Source organism: Phyllostomus hastatus, unplaced genomic scaffold, assembly GCF_019186645.2.
Source record: "Phyllostomus hastatus isolate PE091 unplaced genomic scaffold, TTU_PhHast_1.1 phas_contig_468, whole genome shotgun sequence".
NCBI lineage: Eukaryota > Metazoa > Chordata > Mammalia > Chiroptera > Phyllostomidae > Phyllostomus > Phyllostomus hastatus.
Genome location: NW_025333884.1, coordinates 825195 through 843423, shown reverse-complemented (window position 1 = coordinate 843423; position 18229 = coordinate 825195). Strand labels below are relative to the sequence as shown.

The following is an 18229-nucleotide window of genomic DNA, read 5'->3' as shown; positions in this document are numbered from 1 at the left end:
ATTTCCATTTTGTTTGCCTGTTTATTTTACTTTATCTGTTCTTTATTTTTATTTTTATTTCTTTAAAAATATTTTATTTATTTATTTTTAGAGAGGGGTGGGGAGGGAGAAAGAGAGGGAGAGAAACATCAATGTGTGGTAGTCTCTCATGTTCCCCCTACTGGGGACCTGGCCCACAACCCAGGCATGTGCTCTGACTGGGAATTGAACCAGCAATCCTTTGGTTCCCAGGCTGGTGCTCAATCCACTGAGCCATACCAGCTAGGGTTACTTTATCTGTTCTTAACTCTACAAAATTGAGTGTCACCCTCCCTCAGAGTAAGCTTCTGTACAAATGTGAGAAATATTCAATGTCTGAAAATCAGAACATGTTCCCTTCCACTTAGAAAGAGTCATGGGGCAACACATATTTTTACCAATCAAGTCTGCAATGATTCACCTAGTAGGGTGAGACTTTCTTGAAACCAGTAATGCCCAGATATCTTTTTTCCAGAAGGTTAAAATGTATTTAGAAATATATACCCAGATAGCAAAAATATTTCAAAAATGGGTGAATAAATTTGTCAGTCCATTGCCAATATTCATTGACAGACCAACTGTTCAGATATTAGAAGCAGTTATCCTTGCTTTGCAGATGAAGCCCTTACAGGGCCAGAGGTGTGGCTCCAGGACGTCAACCTCCACCAAACCTACTTACCTTCCTGGAACATCATTGTTCATTTAAAAAGGCTTACAGATAATGTACTTAATGAAACCAAAATTTCTCTAGGCAGGCTTATTTTTCTTTTTCTAAAGTATATTTTATTAATTATGCTATTACAGTTGTCCCATTTTTTCTCCCGTTTATTCCCCTCCATCCTGTATCACCCCTCCCACCACAATTCCCTCCCCTTAGTTCATATCCATGGGTCATTCATTTAAACCCTTTTGCTTCTCCATTTCCTATACTATTTTTAACTCCCCCCTGTCTATTTTGTACCTACCATTTATGTTTCTTGTATCCTATACCTTTTGCTCTATCCTCCCAGTCCCCCTCTCCACTGATAACCCTCCATGTGATCTCTATTTCTATGATTCTGTTCCTGTTCTAATTGTTTGCTTAGTCTGTTTTTTAAGGTTCTGTTGTTAATAACTGTGAGTTTGTTGTCATTTTACTGTTCATATTTTTTATCTTCTTTTTCTTAGATAAGCCCCTTTAACATTTCTTATAATAAGGGCTTGGTGATGATGAACTCCTTTAACTTGACCTTCTCTGGGAAACACTTTATCTGCCCTTCCATTCTCAATGATAGCTTTTCTGGATAAAGCAATCTTGGATGTACATCTTTGCCTTTCAAGACTTTGAATACTTCTTTCCAGCCCCTTCTTGCCTGTAAGCTTTCTTTTGAGAAATCAGCTGATAGTCTTATGGAAACTCCTTTGTAGGTAACTGTGTCCCTTTCTCTTGCTGCTTCTAGGATTCTCTCCTTATATTTAATCTTGGCTAATGTAATTATGATGTGATTTGGTGAGTGCTTCCTTGAGTCCAACCTCTTTAGGACTCTCTGAGTTTCCTGGAAGTCTATTTCCTTTGCCAGATTAGGGAAGTTCTCCTTCATTGTTTGTTCAAATGAGTTTTCAATTTCTTGCTGTTTCTCTTCTCTGTTCAGCACCCCTATGATTCAGATGTTGGAACATTTAAAGTTGTCCTGGAGATTCCTAAGCCTCTCCTCATTTTTTTGAATTCCTGTTTCTTCATTCTGTTCTGGTTGAATGTCTGTTTCTCCCTTCTGCTCCAAATAATTGATTTGAGCCCCACTCTCCTTCCTGTCACTGTTGACTCCCTGCATATTTTTATTTATTTCACTTTGCATAACCCTCATTTTTTCTTCTATTTTGTGGCCATATTCAGTCATTTCTATGAGCATCCTGATTACCAGTGTTTTAAACTGTGCATCTGATAGGTTGGCTCTCTCTTCATTGTTTAGTTTTATTTTTGGAGCTCTGATCTGTTCTTTTATTTGGGCCATATTTCTTTGTCTCAGTAGGCCTGTTACATTGTAAGGGGCAAAGCCTTAGGTGTTTGCCAGGGCGGGGCAACCCACATGCTGCATTGTGGTGCTGTATGTTGGGGAGGAGTCAGAGAGGATACAGTGCTGATTTCTTGGCTTCCTGCCAGATTTCAGCCACTTCCTCCACTACCCACGAGCAAACTGAACCCTTCTGGTGCTGATTCCCTGGTGGGTGGGTTTGTGTGCGTTCTAGGACCCTGTGGGTTTTTTCAACAAACACTCCTGTGAGGGTGGGGGTTTCTCCTGCCACTGCAACCTCCACAGGTTTCTACAGCCAAATATTTTGAGGCATTGTACTGGAATCCTGGGCTGCACGGGTAGTCTCGCTCCCCAGTTGTTCCTCCTCACTGATCCGTACACAAATGTACAACCACCAGCTGCTGTCTTGCCACACTTTCTCTCTGTCCTGGCTGCCCATCTCCACCCCTCCTACCAGTGTGGATGAGTGTTTCTTCTTTTAACTACTTTGTTGTTGGACTTCCATACAGTTCAATTTTCTGGCAGTTGTGTTTTTTTTTTTTTAAATTTATTGTTGTCCTTTTGGTTGTACAAGGAGGCAAAGTATATCTATCTACACCCCCATTTTGGCCGGAAGTGCTGTATTTTTCTTTTCCTATTCCTTTGAAATGCAGACATCTGGTCTTCAAAATTTGTTGTCTGGAGCATCTTCTTTTTTAAAGATTTTATTTATTTATTTTTAGAGAGAAGAAGGGAAGTTGAAAGAATGATAGAGGAACATTAATGTGTGGTTGCACCTCATGTGTCCCCTACTGGGGACCAGGCCTGCAACCCAGGCATGTGCCCTAGGCTGGGAATCCAACAAATAACCCTTTGGTTTTCAGGATGGCACATAATCCACTGAGCCACAGAAGCCAGGGCTGGGCATCTTTTAAAATACAAATTTTGGGGAAACAAATCTTATCAAAAGATGAAAAGCCTTAGCTGTACCTGAGCAAATCAATTTAATTTATATCAGCTATTTCTTTCTTTGGTTCACAGACCAGCACTCAATCCACTGAGCCACACCAGCCAGGGCTCTAGTTATTTCTTTCTAAGTGAATAAATTTTAATAAAACTTATTGAGTATCTAAATATTTTGAAAGAATATGAAATACTAAAACAATTATTGTTTGACGAATCTTAAGTTTGCCTTCTCTTTATCGAAGAAAGGCTGTATAGTGGATTTGAAACCATTGATAAATATCTTGCCCTTTCTTGGAGGTGTGTTTCCCGAAAGTGAAAGTGCGTTTGCCAATAGAGAAACCTGTTTTTAAAGGTCATGAAATGTGTTCATAAGAGTGTCAGTCTCTGAAATGCTTGTAGTTTATTTATTATTTTTTTGATTATCATTGGAAATTGAAGTTTATAAAAGTTAAAAATTGAAACTATATTGGAAAGGAATTGTCTGGTTTTGGTAAAAGAAGCTATAAAGAAAAGAGGATTGTGGTTTCATGCTTCAAGTGACAGGAAAGGCATTTAGGCAGAGATGCCAAAGCAAATGTTTGGTAAATAAGTGTTTTCTCAGCATCTTCCTGTGAATGTTCCTCTTGGAGGTGGAGGTCCTCCATCCAAATTCTTTCTAGGCAGTTAAGGGGGAGGTCAAAGGGGTTTATTCCTGAGTTTTTGTTTCCCAATAGTGTGGTCAGAATTAAAATCCGCAAAGGCAAACCTGGGACAGCATCTCTCTTTCCTTTCACAGCACAGCCATGGCTTTGGGGTTGGGTTAGCAAGTCTCACTGAAAGCTCAGTTCTACTACACCTAGTTGTTTAATTAAAGTCATTGATTGCTTAAAACATTACTGTAACATTGTTCTATCCATCTAAGTGCACTGACTATTAACTTCTTATCACATAAAAACTGAAAGATACATTTGAATGTGCTAATGAAAATGTACCATGCTTTGCAATGAGATACCACTTCATATTGGTCTCAATGGGCATCATAAACAAATCAATGAACAGTAAGTGCTGGCAAGGTTGTGGAGAAAAGGGAAGCCTAGTGTAGTGTTGGTGGCAATGCAGACTGGTGCGGCCACTGTGGAAAACAGTATGGAATTTCCTCAGAAAACTAAAAATGGAATTGCCCTTTGACTGGCAATTCCACTGCTGGGATTATACCCTAAGAACTCCAAAATACCAGTTCAAAAGACCTATGCACCCCAATGTTCATAACAGTGTTATTTACAATAGTCAAGTGCTGGAAGCAGCCTAAGTGAATCAGTAAATGAATGGATCAAAAAACTATGGTGCATTTACACAATGGAATTCTACACAGAAGAAATAAAGAAGGAACTCCTACCTTCCCCAATAACATGGATGGAACTGGAGAGCATCATGCTAAGTGAAATAAGCCAGGTGGTAAAAGACAAATACCTTATGATTAAGTGGAACTTAATTAACAAAACAAATAATCAAGCAAAATATAACCAGAGATGTGGAAATAAAGAACAAACTGACAGTGACCAGTGAGAGGAGGGGGTTAACAGGAGAAAGAAGGGGAAGGGTCCAGTTAAGGAACATGTATAAAGGACCCATGGACAAGGACAATGGGGTGGGGGAAGACTGAATGTGGGAAAGGTGGGTGGGCAGGGCAGAGGAGAGTAATGGGAGAAAAAGTAGGACAACTGTAATTGAGCAACAATAATAAAAAAGGCAATGAGATTTGACATGATAAAATAGAACAGTCATTATCAACAAAAAATAAAAAAATAAAAAAGGGAAGTAAAAACAAAGTTTTGTATTTTTTTGTCCACAACTTCCCTCTGATGAGGGTCTTAGTAACTGGAAAGCAATTCGACAAATGTGTTGTGGTATTACCCACAGCTGTTCAGGAAGAACTAGGAGTCCCGTGGCCCTGGCTCATGTCTCAGACTAGTGCTTATGCTATCAGTACTTATTGTTTTTTGCTTATTTTGTTGTGTTTTTACATATCCCTGATTTTAATTAGTATTTGCTGAGCTTGCTGCCTTCCTGAAGGACTCCAGTTATGCCTCTATTGTTGAGGAACTGGTGTGGGGGGGGGTCTCACAGAAAGGTGCCTGCTTTGTTTCAGTATCACCTGAGCACTTTCACGTTTAACTTAATTTAGTTCCAAAAACGGGTACAATGCATATGGTCCAAAAGGATACTGAAGAGACTCACAAAACAAGTGAGTTTATAAGGGCCCGTGCAACCATGGGAATGTTGTGGCATCTCTTTATTTTTTTAGTCAATAAGAAATATTGCGTATGGGTGTCCAGGAGATGTTCTGATTTTATATCTTTTATTTATTGATTATTCTGGAATAGTTTAATGTACTCCTACCATGTATCTAGCCAGCACCAATTGGGGCCCTGGGAATATGTCAGTGGATAAGAGACACATTGGTCATTGAAATGTCCAACTATTTACTTGACAACTAATATCTAAAAGGCACTTCAACATGCATTAAGATCCTTGATCCCAGTGAAATTCTGACTTAATGTGCTTCTTCAGTTTTCTTGGACCTATTTGTGTTTTCCCATCTTCTCTCTTTCTCTCACACCCCCACATCCAATCCCTCAACAAATCCTCTGGACTCCTTGCTCATAAAAACATGCAGAAACTGACCCCTTCTTCTCAGGCTGGTCTGATCACCCTCACCTGTTGCCTGGATGGCTGCACTTGACTCTTCACTGTGTTTTCAATGGAAAATGAGTTCTTGCATATCACAAGGAAGAGTTTCCTGAGACCCACACAGATGGGTCTCCATGGTGAGCTTTACTGATGGTGTAAAATTAAGGGGATTCCTTTCCTGACTTCCAAATATCCCATCTCCATCTGTCCTGCCATGAAAAAAGTCCAATCTTATTTTCAGCAAGGCTAAGACAAGAGCCAGTGACCAGAGTTTCTGCTCCATACTAAGGACAGTCCAGTTCAGCATCCAGCTAGCTTGGCATGTATTTCCAGCTGCAGTCCATTGCTGTGCTGCAGTATACATGGTTTGCCTGGAGCCTGCCCTTGCAGCCCCCACAGCCATGGGCCAGATGGCTGCTATGGCCACATTACTATGGAGAGAGGACATGCAAGTGCACTGTATGAGTGCAGGTAATAAACAAAAGAGAGAGAGAAAAAGGAGAGAGCATGCTTCTTTGTTTCCCTGGGATTATATTAGCTTGGATTCATGGTAGAGCAGGTGTTTATTCAAGAGAACCAATCAATTTCCCAAACTTTCACAGGCTTTGGTTGGGTTCCCACCTAGTTAGACTGACAGGTCTCTTTGATCAAGCACCTTCTCCTGTGTTCCTTAACAATCCAGTACCAAAGTGGGGAAGGCAGGAGTGTTAATCCCCTTGGTGAAGCAATGCTGTGATCCCCTGAGGTGTAAAACTGTAGCTTCCTGGGTAAGCAAGCAGGGTCATGCCCCAGTTTATTAAACTCAATGTCTAGGTACATTTGCTCTCCTTTCCTATCATTAATTAGTTAAACACAGATGGTAACAACTAAGCTTCTTGCTCTAAGCCCAGCAACCACATGGATTCTGACTAATGTGAAAGCTGAAAAAATTAGCTTTCACATTAATGAAATTAATGTGTAACAAATTAATTTGAAATAAAATTAATGTGAAACAAAATTAATTTTGTTTTTCCTGCCTCCTTAATTATTCTTGCTGGGCTAATAGTCAAATTAATAGAGACAGATTAGCAGGAGAAAATCAAGTTTTTAATACATGAGCATGGAGAATTCACATCAGCATGAAAATTCCCGAGAGTGAAGAAACATTGCATATATAAGACATTTTGAACAAAGAAAAAGAAGAGGAGAATGGGGTCTTAGATTTTAGAAGTGAGAAGGGGCTACTTATGGGGAGTTGAGCAGAGAGCAGAGCATACATGGCAGAATTCTTTCCAGGCAACTTGAACAGTGGGACTCGGGGTGTCTAGCCCAGGCAGTAGGCACCTTCCTGAAGCACTTCTCTTTGCCATACTTCATGAAATTAGGCTAAGATGAACATCCTGCTTCTCTTCCTAAAGCAAGGGTTTCTGTCTGAATCTCTTGGCAAGAAAGTCAGGAGAGTCAATATTTCTTGCTGAGTTTTTTTTCTTAATAAGCACCTTAAAATCAATATCCTATAAAAGAAACTTCAAGTTTGTAAATCTTTGGTTCCCTTCACTAAACACACATCAATCACATCCACTCCTGCTCAAAACCCACCAGTGGCTCCCCAGCTCACTCTGAGGAAAGCCAGCGTTCCAACTGAACGTTGGTTCCTCCCTCTTCAACTTTATCTCCTCTCACCTTTCACTCTGTCTTTTCCACCCAGTTCACCTCCTCCTTGATGCTCCAACATTTTTGTATTGAGAGAAAAAAAAACACCCCAAGCATGCCTTATTTCTTTGTAACATACCATAACTCATTATTATTGTTGTTGTTTGGTTTATTTTGCCACTCCCCAAAGGCATGTCAGGTCTATGAGGACTAGATTCTGTCATGTTTCACAGTCATTATTTCTAGTGCATAGAACAGTGTCAGGAAGATGGTGAGGACTTGGTTAATGTTTTTGATAAATGAGTATTAAAATCACACATGTGATGGTGGTTAAAAAGGTGAAATATGGAGTGTTATGACCTCACATAACTGGCATTCTGATCTAGCCTGAAGGACTAGGAAAAACTTTCCAGAAGAGGCACATCTAATCAAGAATGAGCCCAGGCTAACACAGAGCTCAGGAAGGGGCAGGAATAATTGATCCAAACAGAGGACACAGCACGTGTACAGTCTGGGAGGTGGGAAACTTGTGTGAAGTAAATACATTCACCTGACTCATTTGGGTGATTAAATGACCCAATACCCCGGAAGTGCCAAGTGCAGAGTGCATGCTAAAAAAATAAGTAAAGGCCAGGTGTTTTCTGTACCAGACTCCTGTGGGCACACATCCAGGGCCTGCCCACTTAGAAAAAGCAGTCGTAAAAGAACAGTATTCTCCCTTCTTTACCACACAAGCAACTCATGACATCAAGCCTTGATTACAGCTTGACTGAGGTATAAGTGATAGACAATCAACCACAGATATGTAAAGTGTACAACCTGATGAGTGTAGAGATGTAAACACACTCTATGTGTATCCATTCCACCCAAAAGTTTCTCACATACTGTTGTACTCCTTCCCTGTAAACTGCACCCTATCCTCACAGTCCTCAGGCAATCATTCATCTTTTGTCTTAATAGATTAGTTTGCATGTTTTAATTTTATATAAATGGAATTACATAGTACGTTTTCTTTTTATCTGGCTTATTTCATTCAGCATAATTATTTTATGAGGTAGCATTCATACAACAAAAAATATTCATTTTAAAGTGAACAATTCAGTGGCATTTAGTGTAGTCCTAATGTTGTGTAGCCACCACCTCTACCTGGTACTAAAACATTTTCATTACCCCAGATAAAATCCTGTACCCATGTAGGGGTTGCTCCCCATTTCCCCATCCCCTAACTACTGGTAATTACCAATCTGAATTCTGTCTTCTTATCCCCCATATCCACTGCTCTTGTACCTTGTCAGCTTGTACATCTGGAGCTCCCTCCTGTCCCGATGTAAAGGAGCTAATCTGAGTCTTCAAGAACCTTATCTTTTCCACCAACATTGTGTCTCACCCTCACACCCATCCGAGTCTGGGAGGATGGCACCCCACTTCACCACATCATCCAGTGGCTCTTCCCTCAACAGGTAGGTCAGCCCCTCACTCATATTCTTCACCTCAATCCTGAGATTCAAAAAAAGCCCTCCTTCATGGTACTTCTAGGTCCCCTGGAATCCATACAATGCCTACGCCCCTCCCCCAGATTTCCAGGCTTTACAATTTCTAATCCTGATTCTGAGAAGACCCCTTCTCTCCATGGTCCCACTCTATGCCCATCTCTGCTTACCCACAATTCCCCTGTGATGGAGACTCCAAGGATTTTAGCCAAATACCCCAGAGGTCACAAGGAGCAGGACAGGACTCGTACAAGAGGAGAGATTTATTTCTTGCTTCTCAGGTTCTGGCTGAGAGCTCTTTTAGGACAAGCATGTGGAACTTGTTAAAACAACAAAGAAAACAAAGAATGAGGAAAATGATGTCTGCCCTGAGCTTCAGGTCATAGGGGGACCAAAACAGAGTCAAGTGCAGGTCTTCAGGTAGCTGATGTGACAGGGACTAGTTTACTATACAAATCGAGCTTCATGGCAGAATATCTTCTATAATCTCAGTGTTCTTGTTCTTTGAAGGTGCAGTGAAAATGTATGTGGAATAAGAACACTGATCATAGTTAGGCCACTGCAGAGTGTGCCTTTTTACACTTGCACATCTCATATTCTAGGACTAAACCACTCAGAGGCAACCTGGGCCCCAGAGGGACCTGAGAAGTCATGTCATCTCCTGCTGTGGAATCCAAGTCAGAAGAGAAGCAGGAAAATTTAAGATGTATGCATTTATTTATTTGTAGAGAGGGGAGGGGAGAGAGAAAGAAAGGGAGAGAAACATCTAAGTGTGGGTGCCTCTCATGCATCCCCTACTGGTACCTGGCCTGCAACCCAGGCATGTGCTCTGACTGGGAATCGAACTGACAACACTTTGGAGAAGCAGGAAAATTTAAAAAGTTTATTTGGAGAATTGTAGCCAGATAAAAAAAGAAATTGGAAACTTTGAGAATCCGATAAGGATTGACTCTGTGAGCAAGATGACAGGTTCAGTTAATTACAGGTAGGAGATGTGGGTGATGTCATAGTAATGCATGAAATAGACAACTTGAAAGAGGAAAGAAAGACTTTTTTCAGTACCATGCAATAGGGCAGTGCGACTGAATTCAACACTCCTGAAACAAAAGATTGGAGAGATTTTAAGAACAGCAGAAGGAATCATAGGCATCTGTGTTTGCTTTTCACATACACACACAGTAAAAATTTTCATCAAATTCTAACAGGAAGCTGTTTTACATCTTTTTAATTTTTTTTCACCTGGAAAATAATTTTATTTTTGTTTAACCTTAAACTTGTCAATCATTTATGTCCTTGAACTGCTTTATCTTGTTTGATACCCAGCTACACACATTGGAAATAGTAAAAGCTACTTAGTGATTCCACCTGTAAGTTACAACCATACAGCTAAGGTGTTTTGAATGAAAGCCTATCCAGATGCCAAATAAACTTTAGGAAGTATTATTATCTCTTCTTTTACAGAAACTCTCTTCTCTGGTATGGTTTGATTAAGGGCCAGAAAGCTAATTCCTTAAACGATACAAAATTTTAAAAGCTTCCTCACTATGACTGTAAATAAGAAATCTTTCTTTCACATACAAAAATTTCCTCAACTCTACAGTGAATTGTAATTTAATGGTTTTTCTCTTACCACTGCACTTCAAACAGTGACCTGTATATTTGTTTAAGCAATATTACATTTCTTTCTGGTTTCTTCAGAACAAAAAACTCAAATGTGTTAGAGATATTACTAACAATATTTCACCTATCAAATATGGCCTGTGCATTGAAACATATAGAAATTTTTCCAAATCTTATAGAACCTCTATTTTATAAAATGTCACCTTTGAAATAATTTATCTTTGAAATAATATCATCTTTAAATGAATTAACAAAAACTGATTCATAAATCCATATTACCATAATTGTCAGTTTTAACAAGTCTTCTAAATATGTTATGTATCAGTTTTAGTTTTCTTGTTTGTTAGATGTCAATAATATGGAAATATTTTTGATAGAACATTTAATTACATCAGTTTTCCTACAACACACAAGTCGCTTGGTGATGATGATTATATTGGCCATTTCCATGCGTTGACAGGAGGCTCTTCCACTGAAGGCTCCCATGGTTTCAATTGTATTACTTTTCTTACCAGACTTAGTTCATTTTCAGCCTGAAGAATCACCTCTTCTATTTGACCACCCTGAAGTTGGTCTTCTAATTTTTTAACATCTGGTTTTGCTTTAACCATATCCAGCTTCTCATTTGTAATCTGTTCTGTGTACTTTCTATAAGCTGCATTTTTAGGGTTTTGCTCAAGAATATCAAGAATTTTTGTATACAATATTCTTAGCTTCCTGTGCAGACTCTCATATACCTCCAACCCCACAAGGCCACTAGTGTTCTTTAGCAAGCCTGCAAAGACCTACATCTTGGCTTTAAAGTTCCCCACCCAAGTGATGCTTTTACCCTCCCTCAGAGATGATGACACAGGGACACCATAAGGACTAAACTACAGAGAGATGGATAGGTCCAAGCCCTTAAGACAGATATTCTCTGGGTCATAACATTGGCAAGAAGCTTTCAAGAAGGCTTATGTATATTACAAAAAGGCAGAGGAAGAATCTGCATTACAAATTGCAACAACATATCTAAATTAAATGCTCTATAAAGTGGAAGTCAGAGAACCGTAATAAAAAATATCTCTAAAGATTAGTGATTCTGACTTAATATTAAGTACTTTAGGTCCTAACAAAAATGCTTTCTGCACAGTGGAAGGAAACACAACTGAATCCTAGCCAAGACCCAGACCGAATTTCCACTAGTTCCTGCATACTGTTTTTGTTCAACAGGCAACGTGTAAGGAAAGGGCTGCACCTCTTCTCTGGCCCCAGATCACTTCCAGGAGGACCCCTGACCTGTTTCCACAGACATCTCTTCAGTGTCAGCAGAGGGAAGCACTTCCCAGTCCATGTGTCCTATAACTTCACCATCAGGTAGAATTTTTCTCTCATGAGATTGTATTGATCCTTTCCTAGAACTTTCTTTGACTTCAAAAAATATCAGGTTCCCTTCTCATGGAAACTTCCATGTATGTTAAGCCTTCCATGCAGGCTTACCACCTCTATCTCTGGGGCCAAGGGAACTTTACAGTATGGTAGAAAGCCTTTTCCTCTTCTTAAATAACTCATTAGGTAATAAAGATGGCATATCCCAGTCTTCATGACATTGGACCTGGAAAAGTTCCATCTAAAATATTTCTTACTCTCTACAAAACTTTATTTCCTGCCTGTAGATTGAATGTTCTCATGAATTTAATCTTTAAAGAGAAGTGGTTATGTTTTTAACAATAGGCAGGGGCTGTAAGAATAGAAAAAAATGACTCAACAAGGAAAAGGCCATACTTGAAAACCCACTGCTAACATATTGCTCCATGGAGAAACACAAAAAACATTATTAAGGTCATGAACAATACAAAGGTGTTGCTTTCCCCATTTACTCAACATTGGACCAAAAGTTTGGCCAGAATAATTAGGCAAGAAGATGAAATAATAAGTATTCAAGTTGGAAAGGAAGAAGAAACATGATCTCTTTTAACAAACAACAGAATCTTGTACATAGAACACCCTAAACATTCTGCCTCTCACACAAAGAAAAATTGTTAGAACTAATAAATAAGGCCTATATGTAGAAGACATAATCAACACTCAGCATCACTTCCATTTCTTTGCAACAGCAGTGAACAATCCCAAAACTGAATTAAGAAAATTCCATTTACAACAGCAACAGAAAGAATAGAACACTCAGGAATAAACTTAACAAAAGAGGTGGAAGATGTATGTATAGAAAACTACCAAATATTTCTTAAAGGAAGTAAAAAAGAAACAAATAAATGGAAAGACATCCATGTTCATGGATTGGAAGAACCCCCGAACTATCTATACATTTGAAACAATCCCTATGACAATGTCAATGGCTTCTTTGTTGGAGAAATAAAAAAAAACCCTTAATTTCAAAGCTTGCTACAGAGCTAAAGTAACAAAAATAGTCTGACACTAGCATAAAACTTCTGTTCATTAAAAGACATGATCAAAGTGTTTTGACAAAGAAGCTAGGACTGTTCAATGGAGAATGGACAGTGTTTTCAACTTGGTGTTGAACAGCAATATCCACATGGAAACAAATGATGTGGACCATTGTGTTATACCATACACAAAAATTAAGTCTAAATGGACTGAGTCCTAAAGTTAAGACCTAAAACTATAAAAGTGTTAGAACAAAATGTAGGGGGAGACATTATAACATTAGATTTGACAATAATTTCTTGAATATTACACTAGGTATACATGTGAAAAAATAATTAGATAAATTGGATTTTGTCAAAGTGAAAAACTTCTGTTCATCAAAGTATACAGTCAGCAGAGCGAAATGTCCTCTACGGAATGGGAGAAAATACTTTGCAAATCATATAGAGGATGAGTCCAGGCTGACTGGCAGCAGAACCACGTGTTCTGCCTTTGGTCATAAAAGTCATTCTCCCTTGGCTGAGGACAGGTTAGGATGTGTGCAAAAGCAGAGGGGCCATGGACTTGCTGTAACTGTGGCCCTTGTGGGCCATGTGTGTTTGGTGGTTATGAGATAGAAATTTGAAAAAAAAATAAAAGTCTTGCATATGTAAAAATTATTATTAATTCCCCAGGGACTAAGACCAATTGCAGGAAGGAGTATTTCTCTAGACAGTAGCAAAGAGTCTGAGACATCGGTCTCAGACCCTGGAGGGACATGTAGATTGTCCCATGTGACCAGAATTCCAAAGACTCTGCACTCAGGTCCTAGTTTCTGAAGAGATTTTTGGATCATTCATTCATTCATTTGAACACCATTTATTTCTTCCTAATTCATCAAAAGCAACTGAGTGTTTATTATATGTGGTCCCTGAGCTGATTTCAGGGGTAGAGTGGGGAGTGAGAAGACAAAGCCCTTTTGTTTATATCTACTGGATGTGATACCAACAGATCATGAAACTAGTAAGTGATTTCAAGTCCAGGTCAAGGAGGTTGGATTGGCCACCTGAGGGGGAGGCCTGGGTGTTCTCAGCACTGACTCTGATGGTTACTGAAAGTAATTTTTTCTAGAGTGAAAACAGATGAAGTCTCCACTTCCTTTTACTTCCCAGACCAGAATTATTTCCTGTGAGCTGAGGATGCCTAAGAAGAAAGGATCTGAGCCCATGGTTGGTCTAAGGAACCACAGATACCTAGTAAGGCCCCTGGGCTGGAGGAGAGAATGAGGCTAAGGGTACAGACAGACTCTGAATGACTCTGACCAGTGAGTGACTCATGGTCTGTGTGACTCTGTTTTAGTGACTGAATCTCCCTGTGTCTCAGTTTACCCTCAGTGAAGGAGGATAAATATTTGGCTGCCATGTTGTCAGTGTATTAACTATAAGATATTCACAGTCTCTGACCTAAATCTTGTGATAAGGGAGCTGCTCAAATAAGAGGCACTTGTTATTGATCGATTCCAAGAGAGAATCCTCTGGGCTGATCCCTGGTGGATGAGGGGCTGCCAAGAGCATCTTTTCTCTTGTTTCTCTTTGGGGACACTGACTTTCTTCTGGACTCTCCTGTGACCCTCAGAATAGTCAGTTAATGATCCACTGTGGTGTAGCTGGTGTTGATAAAGAGGATTCTCCAAAAAAAGTGCAGGGACAGTATGTGCAAGGAAATGAAGAGTCCCCCTAATTGATGAGGACTATAACGTTCACACTGCCTCAATGGTTCACCCTAAGATTACCTATGAATTAGCCCAAAATGCAACCAAGTGACATTATGATCCCAATGTTAGGCACTGGGAAAGATAACACTGTTCCTGTAGAGTATTGTGAAAAAAAAATTTAAATGACCTCATCACATGGAAATACACAAACCCAGTTTGTAAGATATTCTAGAAAAGAAATGGAATGTGGCTCTTGCCAGTGTAGTCCAATTGGTTGGAACATCAACTTGTACACCAAGAGGTTAGGAGTTCGATTCCCTGTCATGACACATATCTAGGTTGCCGATTCCATCCCTGGTAGGGATATGTGTGGGAAGCAACCAATTGATCTATCTCTCTCATATTGATGTTTCTTCTCTCTCTCCCTTCCTCAATCCCTAAAATCAGTAAATATTTTTTTAAGATAAAAACATTTTAAAGTGGAATGGACTCTCACAGGGAACAAAAGAATGGGAACAGTTGTAGATTGAAGGAGGCCACACAGGCAAGATGAGCCAGTGAAAGCAGTGTGTTGCCTTGAATTGTCTTCCTGATCAAACACAAAACCAAGGTAAAGGATGCTACTGGTACAGTGGAGGAAAATTGAAAATGGACTAAATATTCGACAGTATTATACTAATGTAAAGTATAGGGGTAAGACACCAGTCTTGTGGTTACATAGCACAAGGGTCTTACTCCTAAGGGGCTGCTTGCTGAAGTACTCAGCGACGAGAGTCAAAATGTCTACAACTTATTTCTAAAATTTAAAAGTATTTTAAAATTGTATGTGAGAACAAATACAGCAAAATGAACAATTGGCAAATCTAGGGATATGAGTATCCTTGCACTTTTTTGTAGGTTAGAAATTTTTGTAAATAAAAGCACTAGGGGACAAAGAAATAATGTTTTGTAGACAAGTGGAGTTTCTGGACTCTCCATGGCCCTCCTGTGTGGACCGGGCCCTGTGTGGGGTCTCACTCAGGGCTTAGAGATGAGAAGACAGATGGGACCAGTCACTGCTCAGGGAGATTAGGGCAGTGACAGAGGTAGGGGCTGGACCTGAGGAAAGCCCAAGGGGAAGTGAAGTACTTGCTCTTTGAGTCACTATGGAAATCTCAGGGGGAAGTGTGTTTGCTGGAGGGAAGTATGGAGGCAGCCCCACAGAAATGCTAAAGGGTTTGGCTTTGTCATCTGTAGGTAAATCCTGAGAGCAAATTCTGGCCTGACCCAGCCTTCTGCTACCTGGTGAGCCCAGTGGCCAGTGAAGGAGGAGAAAGCAGAATGAGTTTACCAGAGTGTGAGCTGAGGGGCCCAGATCTGACTCTCCCTTGGACACAGCCTGACCTAGAGGCCTTGGCTGGCTTCTTTCCCTCTGTCAGTGTCTAGATCCTCTTCTCTATAGAACAGGGAGCTGTTGCCATTGTTGTACCCAATGAAAAGGAAAGAAAGGAAAGAAAGCTGTTCTGGCAGTGCTGGGTGAATTCATTAGAGTTCTTAACTATGGTACTCTATAGAGTTGGTAATGCAAGGTAGTGTTTGTCATTGTTTGTATTTATGTTCTTGTGATGAAGTTGGTATTACTAGAAATTCACAGAAGATCCCTTGCAGGTGTCATGGTTGGAAGCTGGCCCTTAGGGTCAAATTGTTCCCATCCCTGGAGTGGGTGCACCATGTCTCACCCACATGCTGTTGTCCAGCTGGCTTGGGCTGACAACACCTCAGAGCAGCTTCTTCTCTTGAGAATTGATCTCACTTGGTGGGAGCTAGTAACCACATACCCTTTACTGCCTTGACTTGGAGGCAGACCTTGGCCAATGGCTGACTGGAATGGGGTTGTAAAAGGATGGTATTCTTTCATGGCTGGTCCAGCTCTGTGGTGCCATGTGTGGGATTGAACTAAAGTGTGATTCCAGCCCAGACTCTGTCCTTAGTCTCCCTGCCTTCCCAGCCTGCTTCCCTCACTCCCCTTCCTTGATAATGCTCCCTCAGGAAAGTGCTTGAAGAAGAAGCTCTGTCTCTGACTCTGCTTCTAGAACATTTATCTCAAGGAAAGCAGTTCCTAGTGGTGTGTATTAGAAATTCTAGTTGACACAACAAATACATCATCAAATTAAGTTTTTCTGGTTTAACATAATAGATATTTCTTTCTCACTTGTAACATCTGTACTTGGTGGAATATTTAGGGAGAGAGAGGTATGCTCTGCCCTACTCACACCCTCAGAGACTGAAGCTGATTGATCTCTACTATCTTCTGAGTGTGGCTCCAAGGTCACCATTGATGGTCACATAGATGAGAGAAGAGTCACTCCTGCTTCTTAATCACTCAGGATAAGAACTGACACCAGTCATTTCTACCCACATTCCACTGGTAGAAACTAGCCACATGGTCCACCTACAGGAGAGGGTGGCTGGGAAGTGTAGTCCTGAGCTGGAGGTCATCACTTAGTAAGAGTGCTACACCTTGAAGAGGGCAAAGATCTTTTGTGGGTAGGTATCTCTGCCATACTCTGTGAACTTGAACAAGTTATGTTACTTTTCTGGAATTTAGTTTCATTACCTAAATAACTGGGCAATTAATAATGTCCTGCTCCTAGTTGTGAGTGTGAATCAATGAGTTGAAATACATGAAGGGCTTGGATGAAGGCTTGGACAGAGTAGGGCTCATAATATTAGCTTTTTTAAATCATGTGTTGAGAATCCACTTTGGGTTATGTATAGATCATCCAGGATGTGCAGATAATCATTACACCCACTTTGCAGAGGAGAAGGATGGAGTTCAGGAAGGGTTCTACAGTTAGGGAGCAACAGGATCAGGCCAGGTAGCCAACAGAATTTTACACCAAAGACTGTCAGGCTTTTTGCTAAGGAGCCCCACACCCAGCCTTTGCATTTGTCATTTGAAAGATGCAGGATCCCAAAAAGGTTGCCTTCATGTGCTGACTTAATCTACCTGGCCAGGCCCCTGCCAGCCTTACGCCTCCTGTCTTCCATCACTCCCCCTTTAGCCATGATGAGTCCAGACCTGCTTTCTTTCTAACCCTCACAAAATGCAAGCTTGATCCCATCTCAGGGCCTTGGCAAAGGCTCTCCCCTCTGCCTTGAATACTCTTCCCACCTCTCTTTCCATGGAATGCTCTTTCTTTTTACTCTTCCCTCAGCACAAAGTTCACCTCCTCAGGATGGCCCTCCTGAAGGCCATCCTTGCTGCCAATTCAGTCACTTACTTTCACATCACCTGCCCATCACCCAGGACCATCTAAGATTCTTTTGTTCTCATGTATTTGTTTACTACCTGTGTCTCTTGCTAGGCTGTGAGCTCAAGAAAAGCAGGGCCCTCATTCTTGTTGGTCTTCTTGTATCCCCAGCAACTGGGACAATGCCTGACACAAAGTTCAGCCTTAGTAAATATTTGTTTACTAAAACAAGATCTTAATGGATGACCTGTTACCCAGTGTTTCCCTTTGCTCACCTTCTTTCTCATCTTCCTCCAGGGACCCTGCTTCAGTCTACATACAACTTGTGAGGGTGCCATTCACACAGAGACAACATGAATTGTTGGGATAGGGATGTTTCAAAAGTGCACAACCTATATAAGTGTAGTGCCACCTTTCCTCCTCTCCATTCATTCATTCATTCATTCAGTCTCTCACTCAATCAGTAAATATCTACTGAGCACCCATGATATGCCAGTTAGTGGTGCAGACTCAGTGGGAGAAAAGAGGAAC

At 40.5% G+C, this 18229-nt stretch overlaps 1 protein-coding gene across 1 annotated transcript; it reads right to left on the bottom strand.

Annotated features, from left to right (window-relative positions):
* Positions 1-10818: 10818 nt before the first annotated feature.
* Positions 10819-11720, bottom strand: LOC123822907 (NADH dehydrogenase [ubiquinone] 1 alpha subcomplex subunit 5-like). The gene is made up of 2 exons (XM_045845081.1): positions 11666-11720; positions 10819-11162 (listed from the first exon to the last, which is right to left on the bottom strand). The coding sequence occupies exons 1-2, from the start codon at positions 11718-11720 to the stop codon at positions 10819-10821; spliced, it is 399 nt and encodes a 132-aa protein (XP_045701037.1).
* Positions 11721-18229: the final 6509 nt, after the last annotated feature.